This window comes from Pygocentrus nattereri, chromosome 27 (assembly GCF_015220715.1).
Source record: "Pygocentrus nattereri isolate fPygNat1 chromosome 27, fPygNat1.pri, whole genome shotgun sequence".
In the NCBI taxonomy this organism is placed as follows: domain Eukaryota; kingdom Metazoa; phylum Chordata; class Actinopteri; order Characiformes; family Serrasalmidae; genus Pygocentrus; species Pygocentrus nattereri.
Genome location: NC_051237.1, coordinates 26,412,156 through 26,431,056, shown reverse-complemented (window position 1 = coordinate 26,431,056; position 18,901 = coordinate 26,412,156). Strand labels below are relative to the sequence as shown.

Genomic DNA, 18,901 nt, shown 5'->3' with positions numbered 1-18,901 from the left:
AAAAACACTGCACACACACACCGAACACCACCACACACACAATCAGCCGTGTGTTTATTAGACATTATGCAGGACTTCCAGATGAATTCAACCAAAAGTGGAGATTATTTTCCTCACTGACTCTCAATCCGCTCTTTGAGGAATTCCACTTCAACGCTCCAGCAGTTCATCCACAGCACACATTTCAATAGCTGAGCTAATTAAACTACCACTGATTTTTAAATACTTCCTCCACAGAGGTGGTTTGGTGTGAAACGGTTCAGACGTCTTTACAGTGGTGGTGATGGGAACCAGGCGTCGCCATGACTACAACACAGATATAGACACTTTATTTACCATCCAGAACCACCAGAGAACCTACACAAGTCTTCTGAGCTTATATGGAATGTTGATGATGGAAAACAGTGGAAAATCTGGAATAATGAGTTTTCTTTGGGGACTATTTTGCCGCACAGCGCCCTGCATGTCTCCCTCCACCATGAATGGAGTTGAAGTTCTCTAAACTCTCATAAAACAGCGTCTCAGTCATCAGGCAGTGAATTCAGAACCAGTTCATGTAGGAACTTTCTGTGAGGAGCTTTTAGAGGGACGTCTGGTTCCTATCACCACCAGTGTGAACGGTTCTGACTCGGTCAGTTTACCTAGAACGGAGCGTTTCACACCAAACCGCTCTGAAGTTTTAGGTCTACTTCATTGTGTGTGTCAGTCATGTTCTGCAGGCTGTGTGGGGAGGGCGGGTGTGTATCGGCGGCGTATCTGCGGCGGTTGGTGTGCATGTGTGTGATCAGTCTCGCAGGTCGGCTCGATGAGGGAGGGAGGGGGGAGGAGGAGGGCCAGTCTGGATCCGGCTCGAGGGGGGTCCAGGTGCGGGAAAAAATATCTGCACACATAAAATGAGAGAACGCTTTTATAAACTTCATCATTTCCATATAAAATTAATGTCTGTCATTCGGCCGTCACAGCTGTTACATCACTGGCTGCTCCCAAATAGTATTCGTGCTAATTGCAGTTATTTTCCACAGTTGTGAAAACCAGAATGTAAACTGGATGCGTTTTGCTCTGTTGGCTTAATAGAGATAGTAATAAACAAGATATATACATCATCATCATGTATAGGGTGCTTTCTAATGGGACGTGTCAAACCCATAAATTTACTCATACATGTTTTAGTGTTTTTTTTAATTAAATAAAACAAAAATTTTATTGCAAAAATGTCAAATTACCAAAACACAGAGTTTTAGTCTGTAGGCGGGGCCTACAGAGCAGGAGCAGGAGGTGAGGCTGCATCCCTGGCCCTCATGGCCACATGGTGAGCAGTTAGATCCCACTGTTTTGAGTAAATGTGTCCCAAAGTCTGAAAGTCAGTGGAGCATTAAGAATCATCACCACCGAAACACAGATTTTATGTGTTTTAATGAAAAATATGATGATTTTAGGTGTGTATAGCTGTTCAAAGCTGTCTTTGCTCGATTTTTGAGCTAAAATTGTCAGCAGCAAAAAGTCACTACTGAAGCATTTGGTAAAGTTTCAGTAGGTATGACAAAATGGAACGTCCAATCATTAGTTTTAATAAAATAATCGTAATTTAGGTTTAGAGTCACTAGCCACGTTTACACGCAGCCTGATAATCCGTTAATAATCCGACTAATAGCTCAATCGGAATAGAATACGTCCATGTAAACACCTCAGTCGGAATAGACTCATCCGATCGAGGCCATTCGGAATACAGTTTCTATCCGATTGAACGAGGTGGGTAATCCTGTAAATAAATAGAAGAATAATATCCGTGTGAACGCCTGAATCCGATTACATTCCCTATCGGAAGGTGGAAGAACATTCTGTGCATGTGCACGTCACAGCGAAAGGTTTATATCGGTCAACGCGGCGGGGCTGAAACTGACCTGTGGAGGAGACGAGGTTTATACTCTGAGCTTTAAAAGACGGCGGTGGGACGGACGGCCAGCTTATGCATCTCAGAGCACGACGTCTTCTTTTATAAGCGCATGTGAAGGACGTTTTTCTGAGTCTGACGTCAGTTCAAAGCAATTAAAAACACAAGCACTGCTCACTGCTGCTCATCTCACTCTGACTGGACCTCACGTGATGTTCACGTTCACTCTCAGCGCTGCTCCACGCATGCACGTCATTCTGCATCGGATTACTTGTAGTCGGCATGTAAACGAAGATTTTCATCAGATTGTTGAGCAGAGTGAGAATAAACACCTCAGTCTGAGTCTGAAATCTGACCGTTTTCAATCAGATTGGCAAAAATGTTTGCATGTAAACACAGAAACTCGGAGCAAAAGGGTTTTAGTCCAAGATCAGTTAAAGTCCCGAATGTGTTTCAGACTGTGAATGATTTACATATTCATCAGGGCCATTAATATTTTCCAGTAGAAAGGTAGACTGAGGGGTGAGTTAGGTCAGTCTGGTATACAAACACAATTAAATCAACAGTCTTTAATACATAAAAATACAATCGGGCGTAACGTTCTGACCGCCTCCTCGTTTCTACGCTCACTGTCCACTTTATCAGCTCCACTGACTGTATAGCTGCTCTCTGTAGTTCTACAGTTACAGACTGTAGTCCATCTGTTTCTCTGATACTCTGTTACCCTGTTCTTCAGTGGTCAGGACCCCCATGGACCCTCACAGAGCAGGTACTGTTTGGGTGGTGGGTCATTCTCAGCACTGCAGTGACACTGACGTGGTGCTGGTCTGAGTGGATCAGACACAGCAGTACTGCTGGAGTGTTTAAACACCTCAGTGTCGCTGCTGGACTGAGAATAGTCCACCAACCAAAAATATCCAGCCAGCAGCGTCCTGTGACCACTGATGAAGGACGAGAGGATGACCAACACAAACTGCAGCAGCAGATGAGCTGTCGTCTCTGACTCTACATCTACAAGGTGGACCGACAAGGTAGGAGTGTCTAATAGAGTGGACAGTGAGTGGACACAGTGTTTAAAAACTGCAGCAGCACTGCTGTGTCTGATCCACTCAGACCAGCACAACACACTAACACACCACCACCATGTCAGTGTTACTGCAGTGCTGAGAATGACCCACCACCCAAACAGTACCTGCTCTGTGAGGGTCCATGGGGGTCCTGACCACTGAAGAACAGGGTAACAGAGTATCAGAGAAACAGATGGACTACAGTCTGTAACTGTAGAACTACAGAGAGCAGCTGATCTGCCTCATCGGTGAAGGCTTTTCAAAAAAGTTCTATATAGAACCACCTACAGGACATTTTCCATCAATCTGAAGAACTCCTTAATGAGGCAAAGGGCTCTTTGAGTGTATATGGTACGCCCTTTGTGCTTTGTTAGACGTAAAAAGAAGAATCAGTGGTTGCTGCTGACCATTCGCTGTTGCTTGAGAAGTCTGAGAAGCCAAATTTTGACATGTGGAGGATCTGACTTCTTCTTAAACATGGGACAGGTGATAGAAAACCTGATGTCCACCGTAGGTTCTACTACACGCTTGGAGAGGGAACGGTGAAGGAGGATTCAGCTGGTTGCACTCTGCAACCTCACCACTAGATGTCACTAAATCTTTCACACTGCAGCTTTAACTGCATAAAATGATCCTTTTCTCCTCGATCTCCTTCGTTTCCTCACCAAACTATTATTTCAATTCAATTACACTGCCTGAATAACAGAAACACCACAAAAGACACATCTGAGATGCATTATGTTCAGAAAACACTCATCACGACGTGGAATAGGCTTTATTAAAACACCCAGAAATGCTGTGACCCACATTTACAGAAATAACGTACTGTATTATAAACACTCAACAACCCCAGGTTAAAGGAACAACCAAGACAGGATAACAGGACAGTGCTTTGATTGGTCAGGAGGTCATGAGCCGTCCATGACAGCAGGCTTCACTTCACATTCAGCCAAAACTGTAATGGACTGAGCGCTTGGAGGTGGGATACTCTGCCTGGCCACTTTATCAGAAACCCCTCTCCCATAGCTCCACCTTGCTGGTAATCAGTTAGAGACTGTAACTCATCCAATGTACAGTTTGTGTTTTCCATCCTTTAGTCCTTCATCAACGGTCAGTTTCTGACCAGAGCCGCTACGGGTCTGGACGTTTTTGGGTGGACCTTCCAGTCTCAACCTAGCAGTGATACTGACGTGTGTGAAAACTCCACACACACACACACACACACACACACACACACACACCCAACCATGTCAGCGTCACTGCTGTGCTGTGAATGAACCACCACACTAATAACATCTGGACACCAGCGGTCCCTGTGGTCAGAAACTGACCAGTGATGAATGAGGTAGAAGGGCTGACGAACTCTGTAGAAACAGATGAGCTACAGTCTATAACTGTACACCTACACAGTGGAGCTATAAGGGAGGTGGAGCTCATAAAGTGTAGATTTTCCGCTCTGACTCACCTGACTCGCCTCACAAACGGCTTCATAATTACCTGCTGAGGTTAATTAGGTGTGTTAGAGCAGGAAAAGACCAAAAGAGGAGACAGCTGACTGTCTGAGCAGAATTAAAGGAACAGTTCACCAAAAAAATAAACTGTATACAGGTTTTCAGTAACACTGTTTGGATGGTCTACTGTAGATTCTTTGTGAATGTCCAGTGTATCCAAGGAACATTCAACTTAACAGCCATTAAATCCAATTCAACTTCAAGTTTAGTGTGAAAGAGTTCATTAAACCTAACCTCAACCCTAAACCTCATCCTCACCTTAACCTCAAGGTAAAACCTACATATACTCCTAACCACAACGATCAACTGAACATCAGCAGAAAGTCTGTTAACGATGTAAGTCTGTGTAGAGCGTCTACAGGGGACCCATAAAGACCAGGTTTTCCACTTATCCAGAATCTAGTCAGCCACTCAAGGCATGTTTGATGTTTGAAAGTCGCTTCTACAATTTTTAGTTGGTATAACAGTAACAGCTCATAAAATATTTTTTTTAAATTGTGACTGCGATTTAAACAGTAATAATCTCTATAAAAGAACATGGTGGTGATGGGAACCAGACGTCCCCCCTCTAAACCCTCCTCACAGAAAGTTCCTACATGAGCTGGTTCTGAATTCACTGCCTGATGACTGAGACGCTGTTTTATGAGAGTTTGGAGAACTTCAACTCCATTCATGGTGGAGGGAGACATGCAGGGCGCTGTGCGGCAAAATAGTCCCCAAAGGAAACTCATCATTCCAGATTTTCCACCGTTTTCCATCATCAACATTCCATATGAACTCCGAAGACTCGTGTAGGTTCTCTGGTGGTTCTGGATGGTAAATAAAGTGTTTATATCTGTGTTGTAGTCATGGCGACGCCTGGTTCCCATCACCACCACTGTAAAGACGTCTGAACCGTTTCACACCAAACCCTCTGGATCTCTCTGTTTACATCTCACACACCGAATTAGGCTTGGAATTAGTGGATTTTCCCCAATAGGTGAGCGTAAAGACCCTGAGATAAAAACTGAGATTTAGAGGTCAAGCTTTGAAGATAAATACTCAAGATGTTTTGTTCAAGCAGCCAGGCTGCTTTTTTGCGGCCAAAACGACCAGCATCTCTCCTTTTTGTGCCTTCAGGCTTGAACATAGTGCACCAGACTGCAAGTTAGTTGTGGCTGTGATGTCACAGCGCATGGGCATCTGGTTGCGTTTGACTGCAGGCAGCTCACAAGCTCGGTATTATTAGATTAAACATCCCTGCTTAAGACCTCACTTCAGACAACAATGGTCACAATGTATCTTGATATAAAACGCTTAACTGTTCTGCTCTACTAGCAACATCAGCCCAGCTCCAGTGCTTGAGCTAAAGATGCAGACTCGTCCTGGCTGATCGACCACATCTGAGATACAGTCGAGAAAAAAAAAAAAAAACTTGGATTTTTGGTGAACTGCTCCTTTCAGCCACACGTCCACACCTCTTTCAATAGGACTGAAATGCAGGTGGAGTATTTGCTCAGTATAATCGACTCTCGCTCACCAGCAGCGACAGAAAGGAATGAAAGCTCAGCACCAAAGCAAACTCAGCCCAGTGTCTCCCTCTGCTGTTAGTGCTGCATGATAACAGACCCCACTCTCCGAGGAACCGTGGCTCCAGGCTGAACTCAAACACAAACGTCTGGGATTAGTACAGTTGAAGGCATTAGTGGATTAATATCTCACAACCCGTACTCCTTTACCAGAAAGGATTAAGGAACAGCCAGACCAAACATGCTGATGTGGCCAACGATGAACGGAACGGAACAGGAACTGCTCACAAACCGCGGTTTAGCAACATCAGCATTCAGCCCGAACTCCTTAAACAAAGAAGCTATTTTACTACAATTTGTCGTCTTTAACGTGTCCCACAACACCCACAGCATGGCCTCGGCAGGTTAGACTTATTTTGAAAGCCAGCGGTTTTCCAGTGCTTCAATCTGAAGTAGCGCACAAATTATTTTGGTGTTCTAAGAGCGTTTAGTATTAAAGACATTAGTCTTTTATTTTAAATGGTAAAGTTTCATTAGCTCTCCTGTTTTGACGATATATCCATCAGACAAATAAACATGCTTGGAATGGATTACAAGAGAAACCCTGCAAAAAAAAACTAAATTATGGATGCACCATTTATTTTTCACAAGTATTAAAGGGTTAAGATTCGTTCAGAGTGGTTTGGTGTGAAATGCAGAGTTCAGTGGTGGTGATGGGAACCAGACGTCCCCCCTCTAAACCCTCCTCAAAGAAAGTTCCTACATGAGCTGGTTCTGAATTCACTGCCTGATGACTGAGACGCTGTTTTATGAGAGTTTAGAGAACTTCAACTCCATTCATGGTGGAGGGAGACATGCAGGGCGCTGTGCGGCAAAATAGTCCCCAAAGAAAACTCATTATTCCAGATTTTCCACTGTTTTCCATCATCAGCATTCCATATAAGCTCAGAAGACTCGTGTAGGTTCTCTGGTGGTTCTGGATGGTAAAAAAAGTGTCTATATCTGTGTTGTAGTCATGGCGACGCCTGGTTCCCATCACCACCACTGTAAAGACGTCTGAACCAGTTCACACCAAACCCTCTGGATCTCTCTGATTACAACTTAAACAGTGAATCGCGCAGAAAATTCCCCAAAATAAAGACAAAAGGAAATGATCCTGGGCTGAGCAGCGTAACATTAACAAACACTCAGGTCTTTCATTAAGATTAAACCAAAACACAAAGAAGGAAAGTAAGTGCCACCAAACACAACACACAATCAGCAAGTCTGCACTTCTTTCAGTCTCACACTGAAGGCAGTCGGCACACGGTTGGATTAGTATCTGGAGGAGGCTGAGGTGTCTGTGGAGGCGTCGAGGGGGGGATTCTCTTCCAGTCCTGTGTGTCTGTGCGTGTGTGCATGCAGCAAGCAGCCAGCCGTCGTTAGCCTGGCATCAGCTGAGCTTTTTTTCTGTTAAAAACAAAACATGCGTTCAGAACATCCACAAACAAGCAGGTCCTGTTATTATTCACAATCATTTTCAGATAAAAAGTATATGCAAGAGTTCATGGTATTCGACTGAGACTCCAAAGTTTTATTACACACTTCTGTGACCCAAGAACAGCTCAGCTAGTTTGCCCCGAAGTCCTTGTAGTTGCTGAATAATAAGCCTGGGACTTTAAGAGGTTGAGAGCACCTCACTGCCTTTTAGGTAGGCAAGCTACAACTCTGACATCACTGTTGCTGCAGCTATAACCCTGCAGGCGGATGGAGGCCAAGCAACGCAGCCAGAATAACCACAAAAAAAAGATTAAAAGATGTCTCGAGTTTTCAGAGTGGTCTGGTGTGAAATGCAGAGTTCACAGTGGTGGTGATGGGAACCAGACGTCCCCCCTCTAAACCCTCCTCAAAGAAAGTTCCTACATGAGCTGGTTCTGAATTCACTGCCTGATGACTGAGACGCTGTTTTATGAGAGTTTAGAGAACTTCAACTCCATTCATGGTGGAGGGAGACATGCAGGGCGCTGTGCGGCAAAAGTCCCCAAAGAAAACTCATTATTCCAGATTTTCCACTGTTTTCCATCATCAACATTCCATATGAACTCAGAAGACTCGTGTAGGTTCTCTGGTGGTTCTGGATGGTAAATAAAGTGTCTATATCTGTGTTGTAGTCATGGCGACGCCTGGTTCCCATCACCACCACTGTAAAGACATCTTAACCATTTCACACCAAACCCACTCTGAAAACAAATCTCAAACACTGAATTAATGCAGAAATTAAGGAATACTGGTGGAATTTCCCTTGAAGTACCAGTGTGTCAAAAAAAAAAAAAAAAAAAAAAACCCTTCAGATATTTTGGTAACTGTGATGCAGCCTCATGCTCTTCTGGAAAGAAGCACTTGTTGCCTAGAACACAATTGCCATAGCAACAACTGTGCATCTTTTTAAAAGATTCCCTAAACGCGCTGCAGACAACGACCTTGTGCGTCGGGTGAAGACGCGATCGATTCTTTTAGAGAGTTTGTGCTCAAATTTTACTGCAAACAAGACCGGCATTCTTTAACGAGTCAGACTGACCCGCGGTCGGACTTCATCTCAGATAAATAAGCCAAAACATCTGCAGCAGCCTCTTTCACTGAGCCTCAGATAAAACGCTGCAGAGCTGTTAGGAGTGCAGGATCAGAATCGGTCAGTACTCACTACCACAGTCTGTTAATTTACTTATCTGCTCATTTTATTTTTGCTTACATGAATTTATGAGGAGGTCTGAAGTTTGCTCCACTGAATGTTTCACCTGAAGTGTGTTCACTTACGGCTGACGCTCTTATCCAGAGCGACTTACAATTTGATCATTTCACACAGGCAGGCCAAGGCGGTGTTAGTCTACAGTGTAGAAGGCAGAGGTGTTAACCAACACTACAGATAGGGCTGCCCACCGCTCCGGGCAAGTGTGCTCACTGCTCACTAGTGTGTTTGTGGTGTTTCACTTCACAGATCGGTTCAATGCAGAGGTGAAATTTCCCCATTGTGGGACTAATAAGGGTCACTTAATCTAATCTAATCTAATCTAATCTAATCTAATCTAATCTAATCTAATCTAACGGAACCAGAATGCCCTCCCCCGCCGCCGCCAATCAAAAACTGAAAAACAGAAATGAAGATACATGGTTTTGTTCCGACAGCAGCAATATTGTTGTTGTCTTAACGAAACATTTCATATTCTGGCTATTTTTAATTTTCTACATCATTCGAGCACAGCAGCTGTATGCCGCTATGTAAATATGCGAAAAATATACTTCCATTCCTGCTCTGTTTACTTCATTTGTCTATTTTTATTCCCATTTTATTTCTGCTTAATATACACAATATTGCCAAAAGTATTCGCTCATCTGGCTTCACACACATATGAGCCTGAGTGACATCCCATTCTTAATCCATAGGGTTTAATGTGATGTCTCCCACCCTTTGCAGCTATAACAGCTTCAGCTCTTCTGGGAAGGCTTTCCACAAGGGTTAGGAGTGTTTATGGGAATTTCTGACCGTTCTTCCAGAAGCGCATTTGTGAGGTCAGACACTGACGTTGGAGGAGAAGGCCTGGCTCACAGTCTCCACTCTAATTCATTAAGAGTTCCTTTCACTGGAACTAAGTGGCCGAGCCGGCAATACAGTGTCTCACTACTGTAACACTGCAGTTTCCCGTCAGGATCAATAAAGTCCAATCTAATCTGTCTATCTTATGCTGTGGGAATGTTTTGTGATGACTGCCTGACAGAAATGACTCAGAATAAAATCCTGTTGCATTAATTTATAATGACGTTTCGTCTTCTCCTGTAATCACTCAGAAGATCAATGAGGTTGAGTAAATAGCAAATAAACAGCATTATTGCCTACTGCTGTAGTTTTTAACCTGCTGCCCCCAGTGGGCAATGGTGGTACTGCTATGGGGCAGCTGGCCAGTGTTTTTTTTTTTAAACCACAAAATTTAGTTAAACATTTAAATATACTATTTTAAATCTGACAAATATTGGTGATTGAAAGCTCACTGACTGCAACAGCACAGCGGCGTCTCTTTTGGTGTATTATATTGAAAATGTCTTACTGCTCTATCGAGGAAAAGTTACATCGCGATAATTATCGTCATCGCTTTATTGCCCAGCCCTATTTAACAGTATTAGCAGTAAGCGTCCTCCTCCAAACACGTCAAGCTCTGATGACGTTGCGTTTGCGCCAGTTTGATAAGAGGCACGAAGCTTCACATAACCTGGAGGAAGCTTGTGCTACCAGCGCTGGTACTATAAAGTGGTGGAGGGAGACCTGGCTAACGGTGGATGTGGACAAATTGGGGAGAAAATCAGGGAAAAAAAAAAACAGCCTATATAAATAAATGTATAACCAATATTATAATATTCTAGATGGTTTAGTTAGCTTTGCTTAATGATGTCAGTTTTCAACCATCATTGCTTACGAACAGCAAAAACTCTGTCCTTAATAACCAATACCGCATTAGAAGCTTCCCAGCATGCTTTGCAGTTTAGTGTTTTTGTACATTTTCTTTTTTAATTACTTCCTTTTAATAATAATTAATGTTTTATACCACATTTTACACTAACGGTGAAATCTGCACACATTTGACGCGTTTTTGTTATTGTAACCGTGGTTCAGATTCTCCAGTTCAGTCTGCGCCACCATGATTAACTTGAACTGGGGAAAATATCACTTACACACATAACATCCTTCCTGTGTTCATTTTCGGACATTAAACCAAACAGGAACAAGTCTGATGGCTCAAACCTGCGACCTAGACTGTACATGTAATTTAGTAAGTAAGCCGCTATAAAATTACACCTTAACAATAATGTATTACAACTGGATTATAAGACAGGAGCAGGTTATGAAGGTTTTCATGCAGTCGGTCAGAAACCCTAAAGCTGCAGCTCCATCGCTCCGTACCTGCCAGCAGACGCTGCCCCAACCACGCTGTTCTGACTCTGAGCTCCGGCCGACCCCACGGCGCTCAGGGCCGTCCCCTGACCTGAGGAGCCGTTCACTGGGCTTCCGTCACCGCGCAGGATCCCCGTACACTTCCAATTATCCATGTAGTTAGCTGTAAAACAAAATATAAACACAGAAGGAGTCAGTCTTCTGCACTACACACGAAGAGAGAGCATCTATAATGTTCATATGATCCACACAGTCGCTCTGACAGACTGTAATACACTACAGGAAGCGTAGGGGGCGATACGGCTTCTACTGTTTCATTTAAAAAGCTCTATAATGTTCATATGATCCACACAGTCGCTCTGACAGACTGTAATACACTACAGGAAGCGTAGGGGGCGATACGGCTTCTACTGTTTCATTTAAAAAGCTCTATAATGTTCATATGATCCACACAGTCGCTCTGACAGACTGTAATACACTACAGGAAGCGTAGGGGGCGATACGGCTTCTACTGTTTCATTTAAAAAGCTCTATAATGTTCATATGATCCACACAGTCACTCTGACAGACTGTAATACACTACAGGAAGCGTAGGGGGCGATACGGCTTCTATTGTTTCATTTAAAAAGCTCTATAATGTTCATATGATCCACACAGTCGCTCTGACAGACTGTAATACACTACAGGAAGCGTAGGGGGCGATACGGCTTCTACTGTTTCATTTAAAAAGCTCTATAATGTTCATATGATCCACACAGTCGCTCTGACAGACTGTAATACACTACAGGAAGCGTAGGGGGCGATACGGCTTCTACTGTTTCATTTAAAAAGCTCTATAATGTTCATATGATCCACACAGTCGCTCTGACAGACTGTAATACACTACAGGAAGCGTAGGGGGCGATACGGCTTCTACTGTTTCATTTAAAAAGCTCTATAATGTTCATATGATCCACACAGTCGCTCTGACAGACTGTAATACACTACAGGAAGCGTAGGGGGCGATACGGCTTCTACTGTTTCATTTAAAAAGCTCTATAATGTTCATATGATCCACACAGTCGCTCTGACAGACTGTAATACACTACAGGAAGCGTAGGGGGCGATACGGCTTCTACTGTTTCATTTAAAAAGCTCTATAATGTTCATATGATCCACACAGTCGCTCTGACAGACTGTAATACACTACAGGAAGCGTAGGGGGTGATACGGCTTCTACTGCTTCATTTAAAAAGCTCTATAATGTTCATATGATCCACACAGTCACTCTGACAGACTGTAATACACTACAGGAAGCGTAGGGGGCGATGCGGCTTCTACTGCTTCATTTAAAAAGCTCTATAATGTTCATATGATCCACACAGTCACTCTGACAGACTGTAATACACTACAGGAAGCGTAGGGGGCGATACGGCTTCTACTGTTTCATTTAAAAAGCTCTATAATGTTCATATGATCCACACAGTCACTCTGACAGACTGTAATACACTACAGGAAGCGTAGGGGGCGATAAAAATACGTTAGTAGTAGCTGCATTCTGATGGGTTCTGTGCCTTTGTTACTTCATTAAACTACCAAATAAAGTTAATAAAATCACTTCACACAGACAGAGCTATGAACGATGGCAGTGCATGGGAGAGAAGAACCAAAGAAGGAATAAAAGATTAGAGGATTAACGAAAGTCACTATTAGTTGATTACAGAAACAATTGTTTGTTGCAGTTCTTTTCAACAGCTCAGAAGTCATAGATCAGTTAAACATTCTGACCCTTCCACAGGCGAACACAGCCGTCGTCTCCGGAGGAGGCGAGCAAGGTGCTGGTGATGTTCCAACTAACGCGCCACACCTGCGAGTTGTGGCTGTCAAACTGAGCCATCACCTGAACCTCAAACTTAGTGGGGCCGGAGCTGGTGGCATTTTCTCTCCTGGAGGGAGACAAGAAGGGAAATTTAGATTTAGATACTATAAATAACTCATTTGAATAAAATACCTTTGGGTCATTACAGCGAATCACCGTTTACTTTTGGACATGCTTGAAAACAAGACTGGACTTTGTGGAAAATGTCCTCAAGCTGTTTCACACATAATTGACTGACAGTGTTCAGCAACCTTTGGTAAATTTGTATCTGGAAAAGCACGACACCTGCTGTGGCGTACCACAAGGGTCTATTCTTGGGCCACTTATTTTTTCATTATTTATGCTGACACTTGGCCAGTGGACTGAAAATATATAACATAACCCTAAAGTGCTTTACCTGAGCGGTATAAGCTTGAAAATGCGGACATCTTTGGTTGCTATGGCGAGAACGTGGAAAGACCTCCCGAGATTCGGAGCAAAGGCGATGTCGTGAACAGGATCTGTAACAGTCATTAGCGTTTCTGCTTTGGCGTACTTCCTGTTGGAGTAAGACAGGACAAAGAAAAATTACACCACATTTTCAACACAATTTAGTATAATTAAATAGTTCAGATGTAAACAGAGTCGTTCAGAGCGGTTTGGTGTGAAACGCTCGGTTTAGACAAACGTACCTACTCAAAATTGCTCACAGTGGTGGTGATGGGAACCAGACGTCCCCCTTTAAAAGCTCCTCACAGAAAGTTCCTACATGAACTGGTTCTGAATTCACTGCCTCACGACAAACATTTTGACCTTAAACTCCATTCATGGTGGAGGGATACGTAATATGCAGATTTTTGTGCGCCAAAATAGTCCCCGGAGAAATCTGGAATAATATGTTTTTTCACTATTTTCCATCAACATTCCAAAGCTCAGAAGACTCGTGCAGGTTCGCTGGTGGTTCTGGATGGTTCCCATCACCACCACTGTAAAGACGTCTGAACCATTTCACACCAAACCCTCTGAATCTCTCTGTTTACACCTCACACACTGAGTTATGGAGAAGACAGGAGGTGTGGACCCACCTGGTGTTTTCATTGTATTCATAGATTTGTACTTTCCCGCTGTACGTCACGTTGTTGTCGTCACTGCCAACAGCGATCATAGGAGGATGAGCACGGGAGCTGAGAAACACAGAAAAGCACACTGATGTTAATGAAGAAGTCAAATGAAGCACATTTTAGTCACACTCTTCAAAATTCAGTCAAAATTCAGGGATCCCCAGTGGTTGTATGGTGTTTTGTGCAGTACATGCTGGGTATTGTACAATGTTAGAAATGAAGGTTCAGTTCAGGTCCATTTTTCATTCATCAAGGTACAAACAGTGTAGATGTTCCCTCAGAGGTTCTACAGTGGTTCTCAGGTCTGATTGTGGAGCTTAAATCAGGTTCTCCAGGTGAAAAGTTGGTATTTGTTCCTTTTCATAACTGAATGTTTTAAAACAGTCTAGTTTAAAATGGTCTAGTATCGTTACTTCTGAGTGTGGTGAGAGAACAGTGACGACTGAAAACTTGAAAAGGTGAATCCTGTCCGACTGATGAGGCTGAGGGATATAAAGCTAAGCTACAGAACACAGCACAACACCACAAACAACATATTACACTATTTTTAGGCTGGAACGCCTCAAACACAAGCCAAACTGTCCACTATACGACGGCATTCTCTGAACTGTTGGCTCTAATGTGAGTATACGGTCACCCTGACTGACACACCTGGAGGGGTTCCAGGAGATGCAGGAACAGGAGAGCTTGCAGGAAATCTCATGCTGGAGACTCCACTGGCTGAGGTTCATCACGTCCGGGGCTTCGTAAATGCGCACCACTCCGTCCGCAGAGCAGGTGGCCAGAACCAGGCCCATGTGCTTCGGGGCGAACTTCACGTCCGTCACCGACGTCCTGCTGTCCACCAGAGTGGTCCTCTTTATCTGTACAGGTAGATTTAAAGCGATGGGTCATCACTAATGCAGCCAGCACAGCACTAATGCCTGATTTGTGATTGACGCTGCATGACCTACTGTTATCGATCAAAATGGACAGCAGTACAGATCAAATTCATGATACTGCTATTGTTTGTTATTGTTGGCACAGTTCGTGAAAATCCTTTCAATTCGAATGCGACTTCCCACTTTTCGTATGTTTTCACAAACCTTTTAGTTGCCAGAGTTCGGAATTTCTGGAATATTTCTTTCATTTGGTTCACACGGCAACAGCTAAAGTGCACCAAATTACATACATGAGGATTTATTAGTTTACTAGAAGTCTCGCATGGATACAACTTGCCACACATTTAACACCATAATGCCCAGAAATATGCATCTACATTTTGCATTTTATGGCATTTGGCTGACGCTCTTATCCAGAGTGGCTTATAATTTGATCATTTAACACAGGGAGGCCAAGGTGGTGTTAGGAGTCTTGCCCAAGGACTCTTATTGGTATAGTGTAGGGTGTTTACCCAGGCGGGGGACTGAACCCCAGTCTACAGCGTAGAAGGCAGAGGTGTTACCCACTACACTAACCAACCACCAAATATGTAGACATATATAATCGCTGTTGTCAGAAAAAAAACTCGTATCTCCATTTTTGTCATTTTTCAGCTTCTGCCATAATTTAAAAGTACATGTTACTCTTTACACTGTTTGTAAGTTTCTTAAGGAATGGACCAAAAGAAACTGCCCAGAATTACTTGGAAAAAAGTCTGGTTCCACTGACTTCCATTAAAAGTAAAATAGGTTTTTTGCTTCTCCTGTGAAGTTGCCATTTTGGAGATACAAGGTTTTTTTCTGACAGCAACTCTCTCATATATATATATATAAAATAGTTATAATTGTTATCTTCCGGTTGGTCTCACCCAGTGACTGAGTCCACGCTGTTTGTCATTGGATTCACCGACTATTTCCTCCCACACTGCGGCGGTGCGGTCGAAAGAGCAGGACGCCAGCACCTGTCCGAACTCCGGGTGAGCCCACGTCACCCTCCACACTGAGCCACTGTGAGTCTGAACGCATCAGAGCAACAAACACAGAGAACAGCGTTAACGTTAAAGTGGAAGACACAATTTTAGATTATGTTTATGAGTGGTGCAGCACCGACGCCATCCTGTACCAGCATTCATTTAAAACGGATTAAAAAAAAAGTGAAATTCAAAAAATGCATCAATGAAAAAAGAAAAAGAAAAAAAGTGTCTGATTAAATGACATGGAAAACTTGGTCTATCAGCAAAGGTGCAATGCAAAAAAACACTAAGACGTAAACAGATTTTATGGAAGTGTTGATGTAGCAGAAACTAAAACATTTCACTATAAAAATTACGTATAAAGTGGAATTGTGAAAAAAACACAGGCTACTTAGGTTAGATGGAGTTAGTGTCCGTACCGGTGGTCTGTATCAGAAGAGACGATCAGTGCGTTGTAGCTTATAAGTTATTAGAAAGTTTCTGACGTTATTAAAAATGAGAAATCGGTACCTTCCAGCTGGCTGTGCAGTGCCATTCTCCGTTGTCACTTTTGTCCCAAACCTTTTAAAAATCAAACACAGGACAATTTATACCATTTCAGCAGACACTGCTGGAAACACCTCTATTGTTTTGTTTTTTGTCTCTAAGCAGATAAAGAAATAAAAAAAAAAAAAAAAAAGAAAAACAAAGAACTTTTCCTAAATATTTCAGCTAGAAATACAGAGTAACCCACTAAGCAGCTGAGCACATGCAGAGTTGGTCTGCCTCCACACGCATATGAACCTGAGTGACGTCCCATTCTTAATCCATAGGGTTTAATGTGATGTCGGCCCACCCTTTGCAGCTACAACAGCTTCACCTCTTCTGGCAAGGCTTTTCCACCTTGACTGCAGGCCAGTCAAGTTCTTCCACACCAAACTGGCTCATCCGTCTTCATGGACCTGCTTTGTGCACTGGTGTTCAGTCATGTTGGAACAGGAAGGGGCCATCCCCAAACTGTCCCCATAAAGTTGGGAGCGTGAAATTGTCCAAAATCTCTTGGTGCTGAAGCTTTAAGAGTTCCTTTGACTGGAACTAAGGGGCCGAGCCCAAATCCTGAAAATCAACCCCACACCATGATCCCCCCTCCACCAAACTTTACACTCGGCTCAGTGCAGTCAGACAAGTACCGTCTCCTGGCAACCGCCAAACCCAGACTCGTCCATCGGATTTCCAGACGGAGAAGCGTGATTGGTCACTCCAGAGAACACGTCTCCACTGCTCTAGAGTCCAGTGGCGGCGCTTTACACCACTGCATTCCACGCTTTGCATTGCGCTTGGTGATGTAAGGCTTGGATGCAGCTACTCGGCCATGGAAACCCATTCCATGAAGCTCTCTACGCTGTTCTTGAGCTGACATGAAGGCCACATGAAGTTTGGAGGTCTGTAGTGATTGACTCTGCAGAAAGTCGGTGACCTCTGCGCACTATGCCCCTCAGCATCCGCTGACCGCTCTGTCATTTTACGTGGCCGACCACTTCGTGGCTGAGTTGCTGTCATTCCCAATCACTTCCACTTTGTTATAATCCCACTGACAGTTGACTGTGGAATATTTAGTAGTGGGGAAATTTCACGACTGGATTTGCTGCACAGGTGGCGTGCACACTCGTGAACACGTGTGTGGCGTGAACACTCCCAACAAGAAGACGACGAACAAAACCACGACTTCAGAAAATGAACAACCGATATAACTTGGCAAAAGACTGTTATTAGGAATCCAACAGCACCAAACAACACAAACCTCGGCTTCAGGTTTGTATTCGAATTTTCCCGTTCCACCTTAAATGGCAATGTAGTTCCATTCAGGCGCCGGAGCCCGAATACAGAGACACAATGTAGCAGCTGCACTATTTAAGGTGGACCGGGAAAATCCGAACAAGAAGCTGGCGAAGTAGGAAGGAAACTTCGGAAAATGAACTAAATAAACAAGCAGCATAAACATAAGAGCCCTGCAGGCTGGATGGAGGGGGTTAGGTGTTAAAATAGTGGAGATATTTGTATAAATATTCGCTTGTTTTGTACCTTGACGCTCTGGTCGCTGGAGCAGGTCGCCATTCGCCGCCCGTGGAAATCATACGAAACATCGTGGATCAGATCTTTATGATCCGCGGCGATACTCCGGGCCACAAACATCCTCCCCTGCCGACGGGTTCGGCTCACAGCAGCAGCTCAACGCGCTCGGAAACGGGTTTACACTCAGATTAAACCCGTAAAATCTGAAATATCTGCCTTCAGTCTCCGGCGGCCGCTTCACCAACGAGCCATTTTACCGCCTTCTTCTGCTATCCGCACGCGCCGCCGGCGCCTCGCGCCGGACTGGAGCAGAACCGTCACGAAGCATAATAAAAGTCCCCCTCGGAATTATTAAAATTATTACTTTCATTCTACATTTGTATTATTCTTTATATAAACGTTGCGTTTTACATTTTAAAATGACCAATCCCTGTTACACTTGCTTTTATGTGTACACTTTATTTTATTTTATTTATCTTAATATTTTTTGTCCACACCATATCTCTCCATTTACATTCTATCTATATTTCATTTACGTTCCCTTTTATCGGACCTGTGTTTCTTCCGCGGGTCAGAAATCTCAAAGTGCCACCTGCTCGGCGGGAGGACCGATAACAGAAAACCGAAACCACAAATCGATGATAAAACGGTACATCGAAGCGTTCATTTAATTACATATTTTTATTTTATTTTTTTGCACCATATCTGTTTAAAACAAAGCCACATTTTCCAGGAAAAAAAAGCATTAACATAAACAAAATATAAAAAACTGCATTTGAGGTTTGTTTGTTTGATTTTTTTTGCACTTTTAGAAAAATATCCTTCTTTGTTTTCACCATAGTTTCATTTTTAATATGTACATTTATGGTTTCAATGTTACTGGTTCAGCTGGGCTGCCAGGGTCTCAGAGTAATTTTCAAAAGCAGTAACTAAAATATTTATTTATTTATTTATTTATTTTCAGCTTATAACCACAGTTTTTTTCAGTTTATGAGAACAGCACTCGGCGTTAGATGTGAAAGTGATGGTTCTCTGTTTTTGTGTTTAACTGGAGTTTAACTTTTATTTTCTGTTTTTACAGCTGATCCATGACCTGCGC

At 43.2% G+C, this 18,901-nt stretch overlaps 1 protein-coding gene across 2 annotated transcripts; it reads right to left on the bottom strand.

Moving 5' to 3' along the window:
* Positions 1-596: 596 nt before the first annotated feature.
* seh1l (SEH1-like (S. cerevisiae)) lies at positions 597-18,066 on the bottom strand. 2 transcript variants are annotated; one of them, XM_017716926.2, is made up of 9 exons: positions 17,812-18,066; positions 16,261-16,311; positions 15,646-15,792; positions 14,508-14,719; positions 13,821-13,919; positions 13,154-13,294; positions 12,666-12,823; positions 10,908-11,061; positions 597-880 (listed from the first exon to the last, which is right to left on the bottom strand). In XM_017716926.2, the coding sequence occupies exons 1-9, from the start codon at positions 17,920-17,922 to the stop codon at positions 703-705; spliced, it is 1,251 nt and encodes a 416-aa protein (XP_017572415.1). In that variant the 5' UTR covers positions 17,923-18,066; the 3' UTR covers positions 597-702. The 2 variants fall into 2 exon arrangements, with proteins under 2 accessions (XP_017572415.1, XP_017572416.1); XM_017716927.2 differs by lacking the exon at positions 597-880 and adding an exon at positions 7,132-7,426.
* Positions 18,067-18,901: the final 835 nt, after the last annotated feature.

Coding starts and splice junctions, on each gene's coding strand:
- seh1l (XM_017716926.2), bottom strand. CDS start 17,922: ATGTTTGTGGCCCGGAGTATCGCCGCGGATCATAAAGATCTGATCCAC. Junction 12,824..13,153: donor TTCAAGCTTATACCGCTCAG/GTAAAGCACTTT, acceptor GTCTCCCTCCAG/GAGAGAAAATGCCACCAGCT. Junction 11,062..12,665: donor CTGTGTTCGCCTGTGGAAGG/GTCAGAATGTTT, acceptor TTTGTTTTACAG/CTAACTACATGGATAATTGG.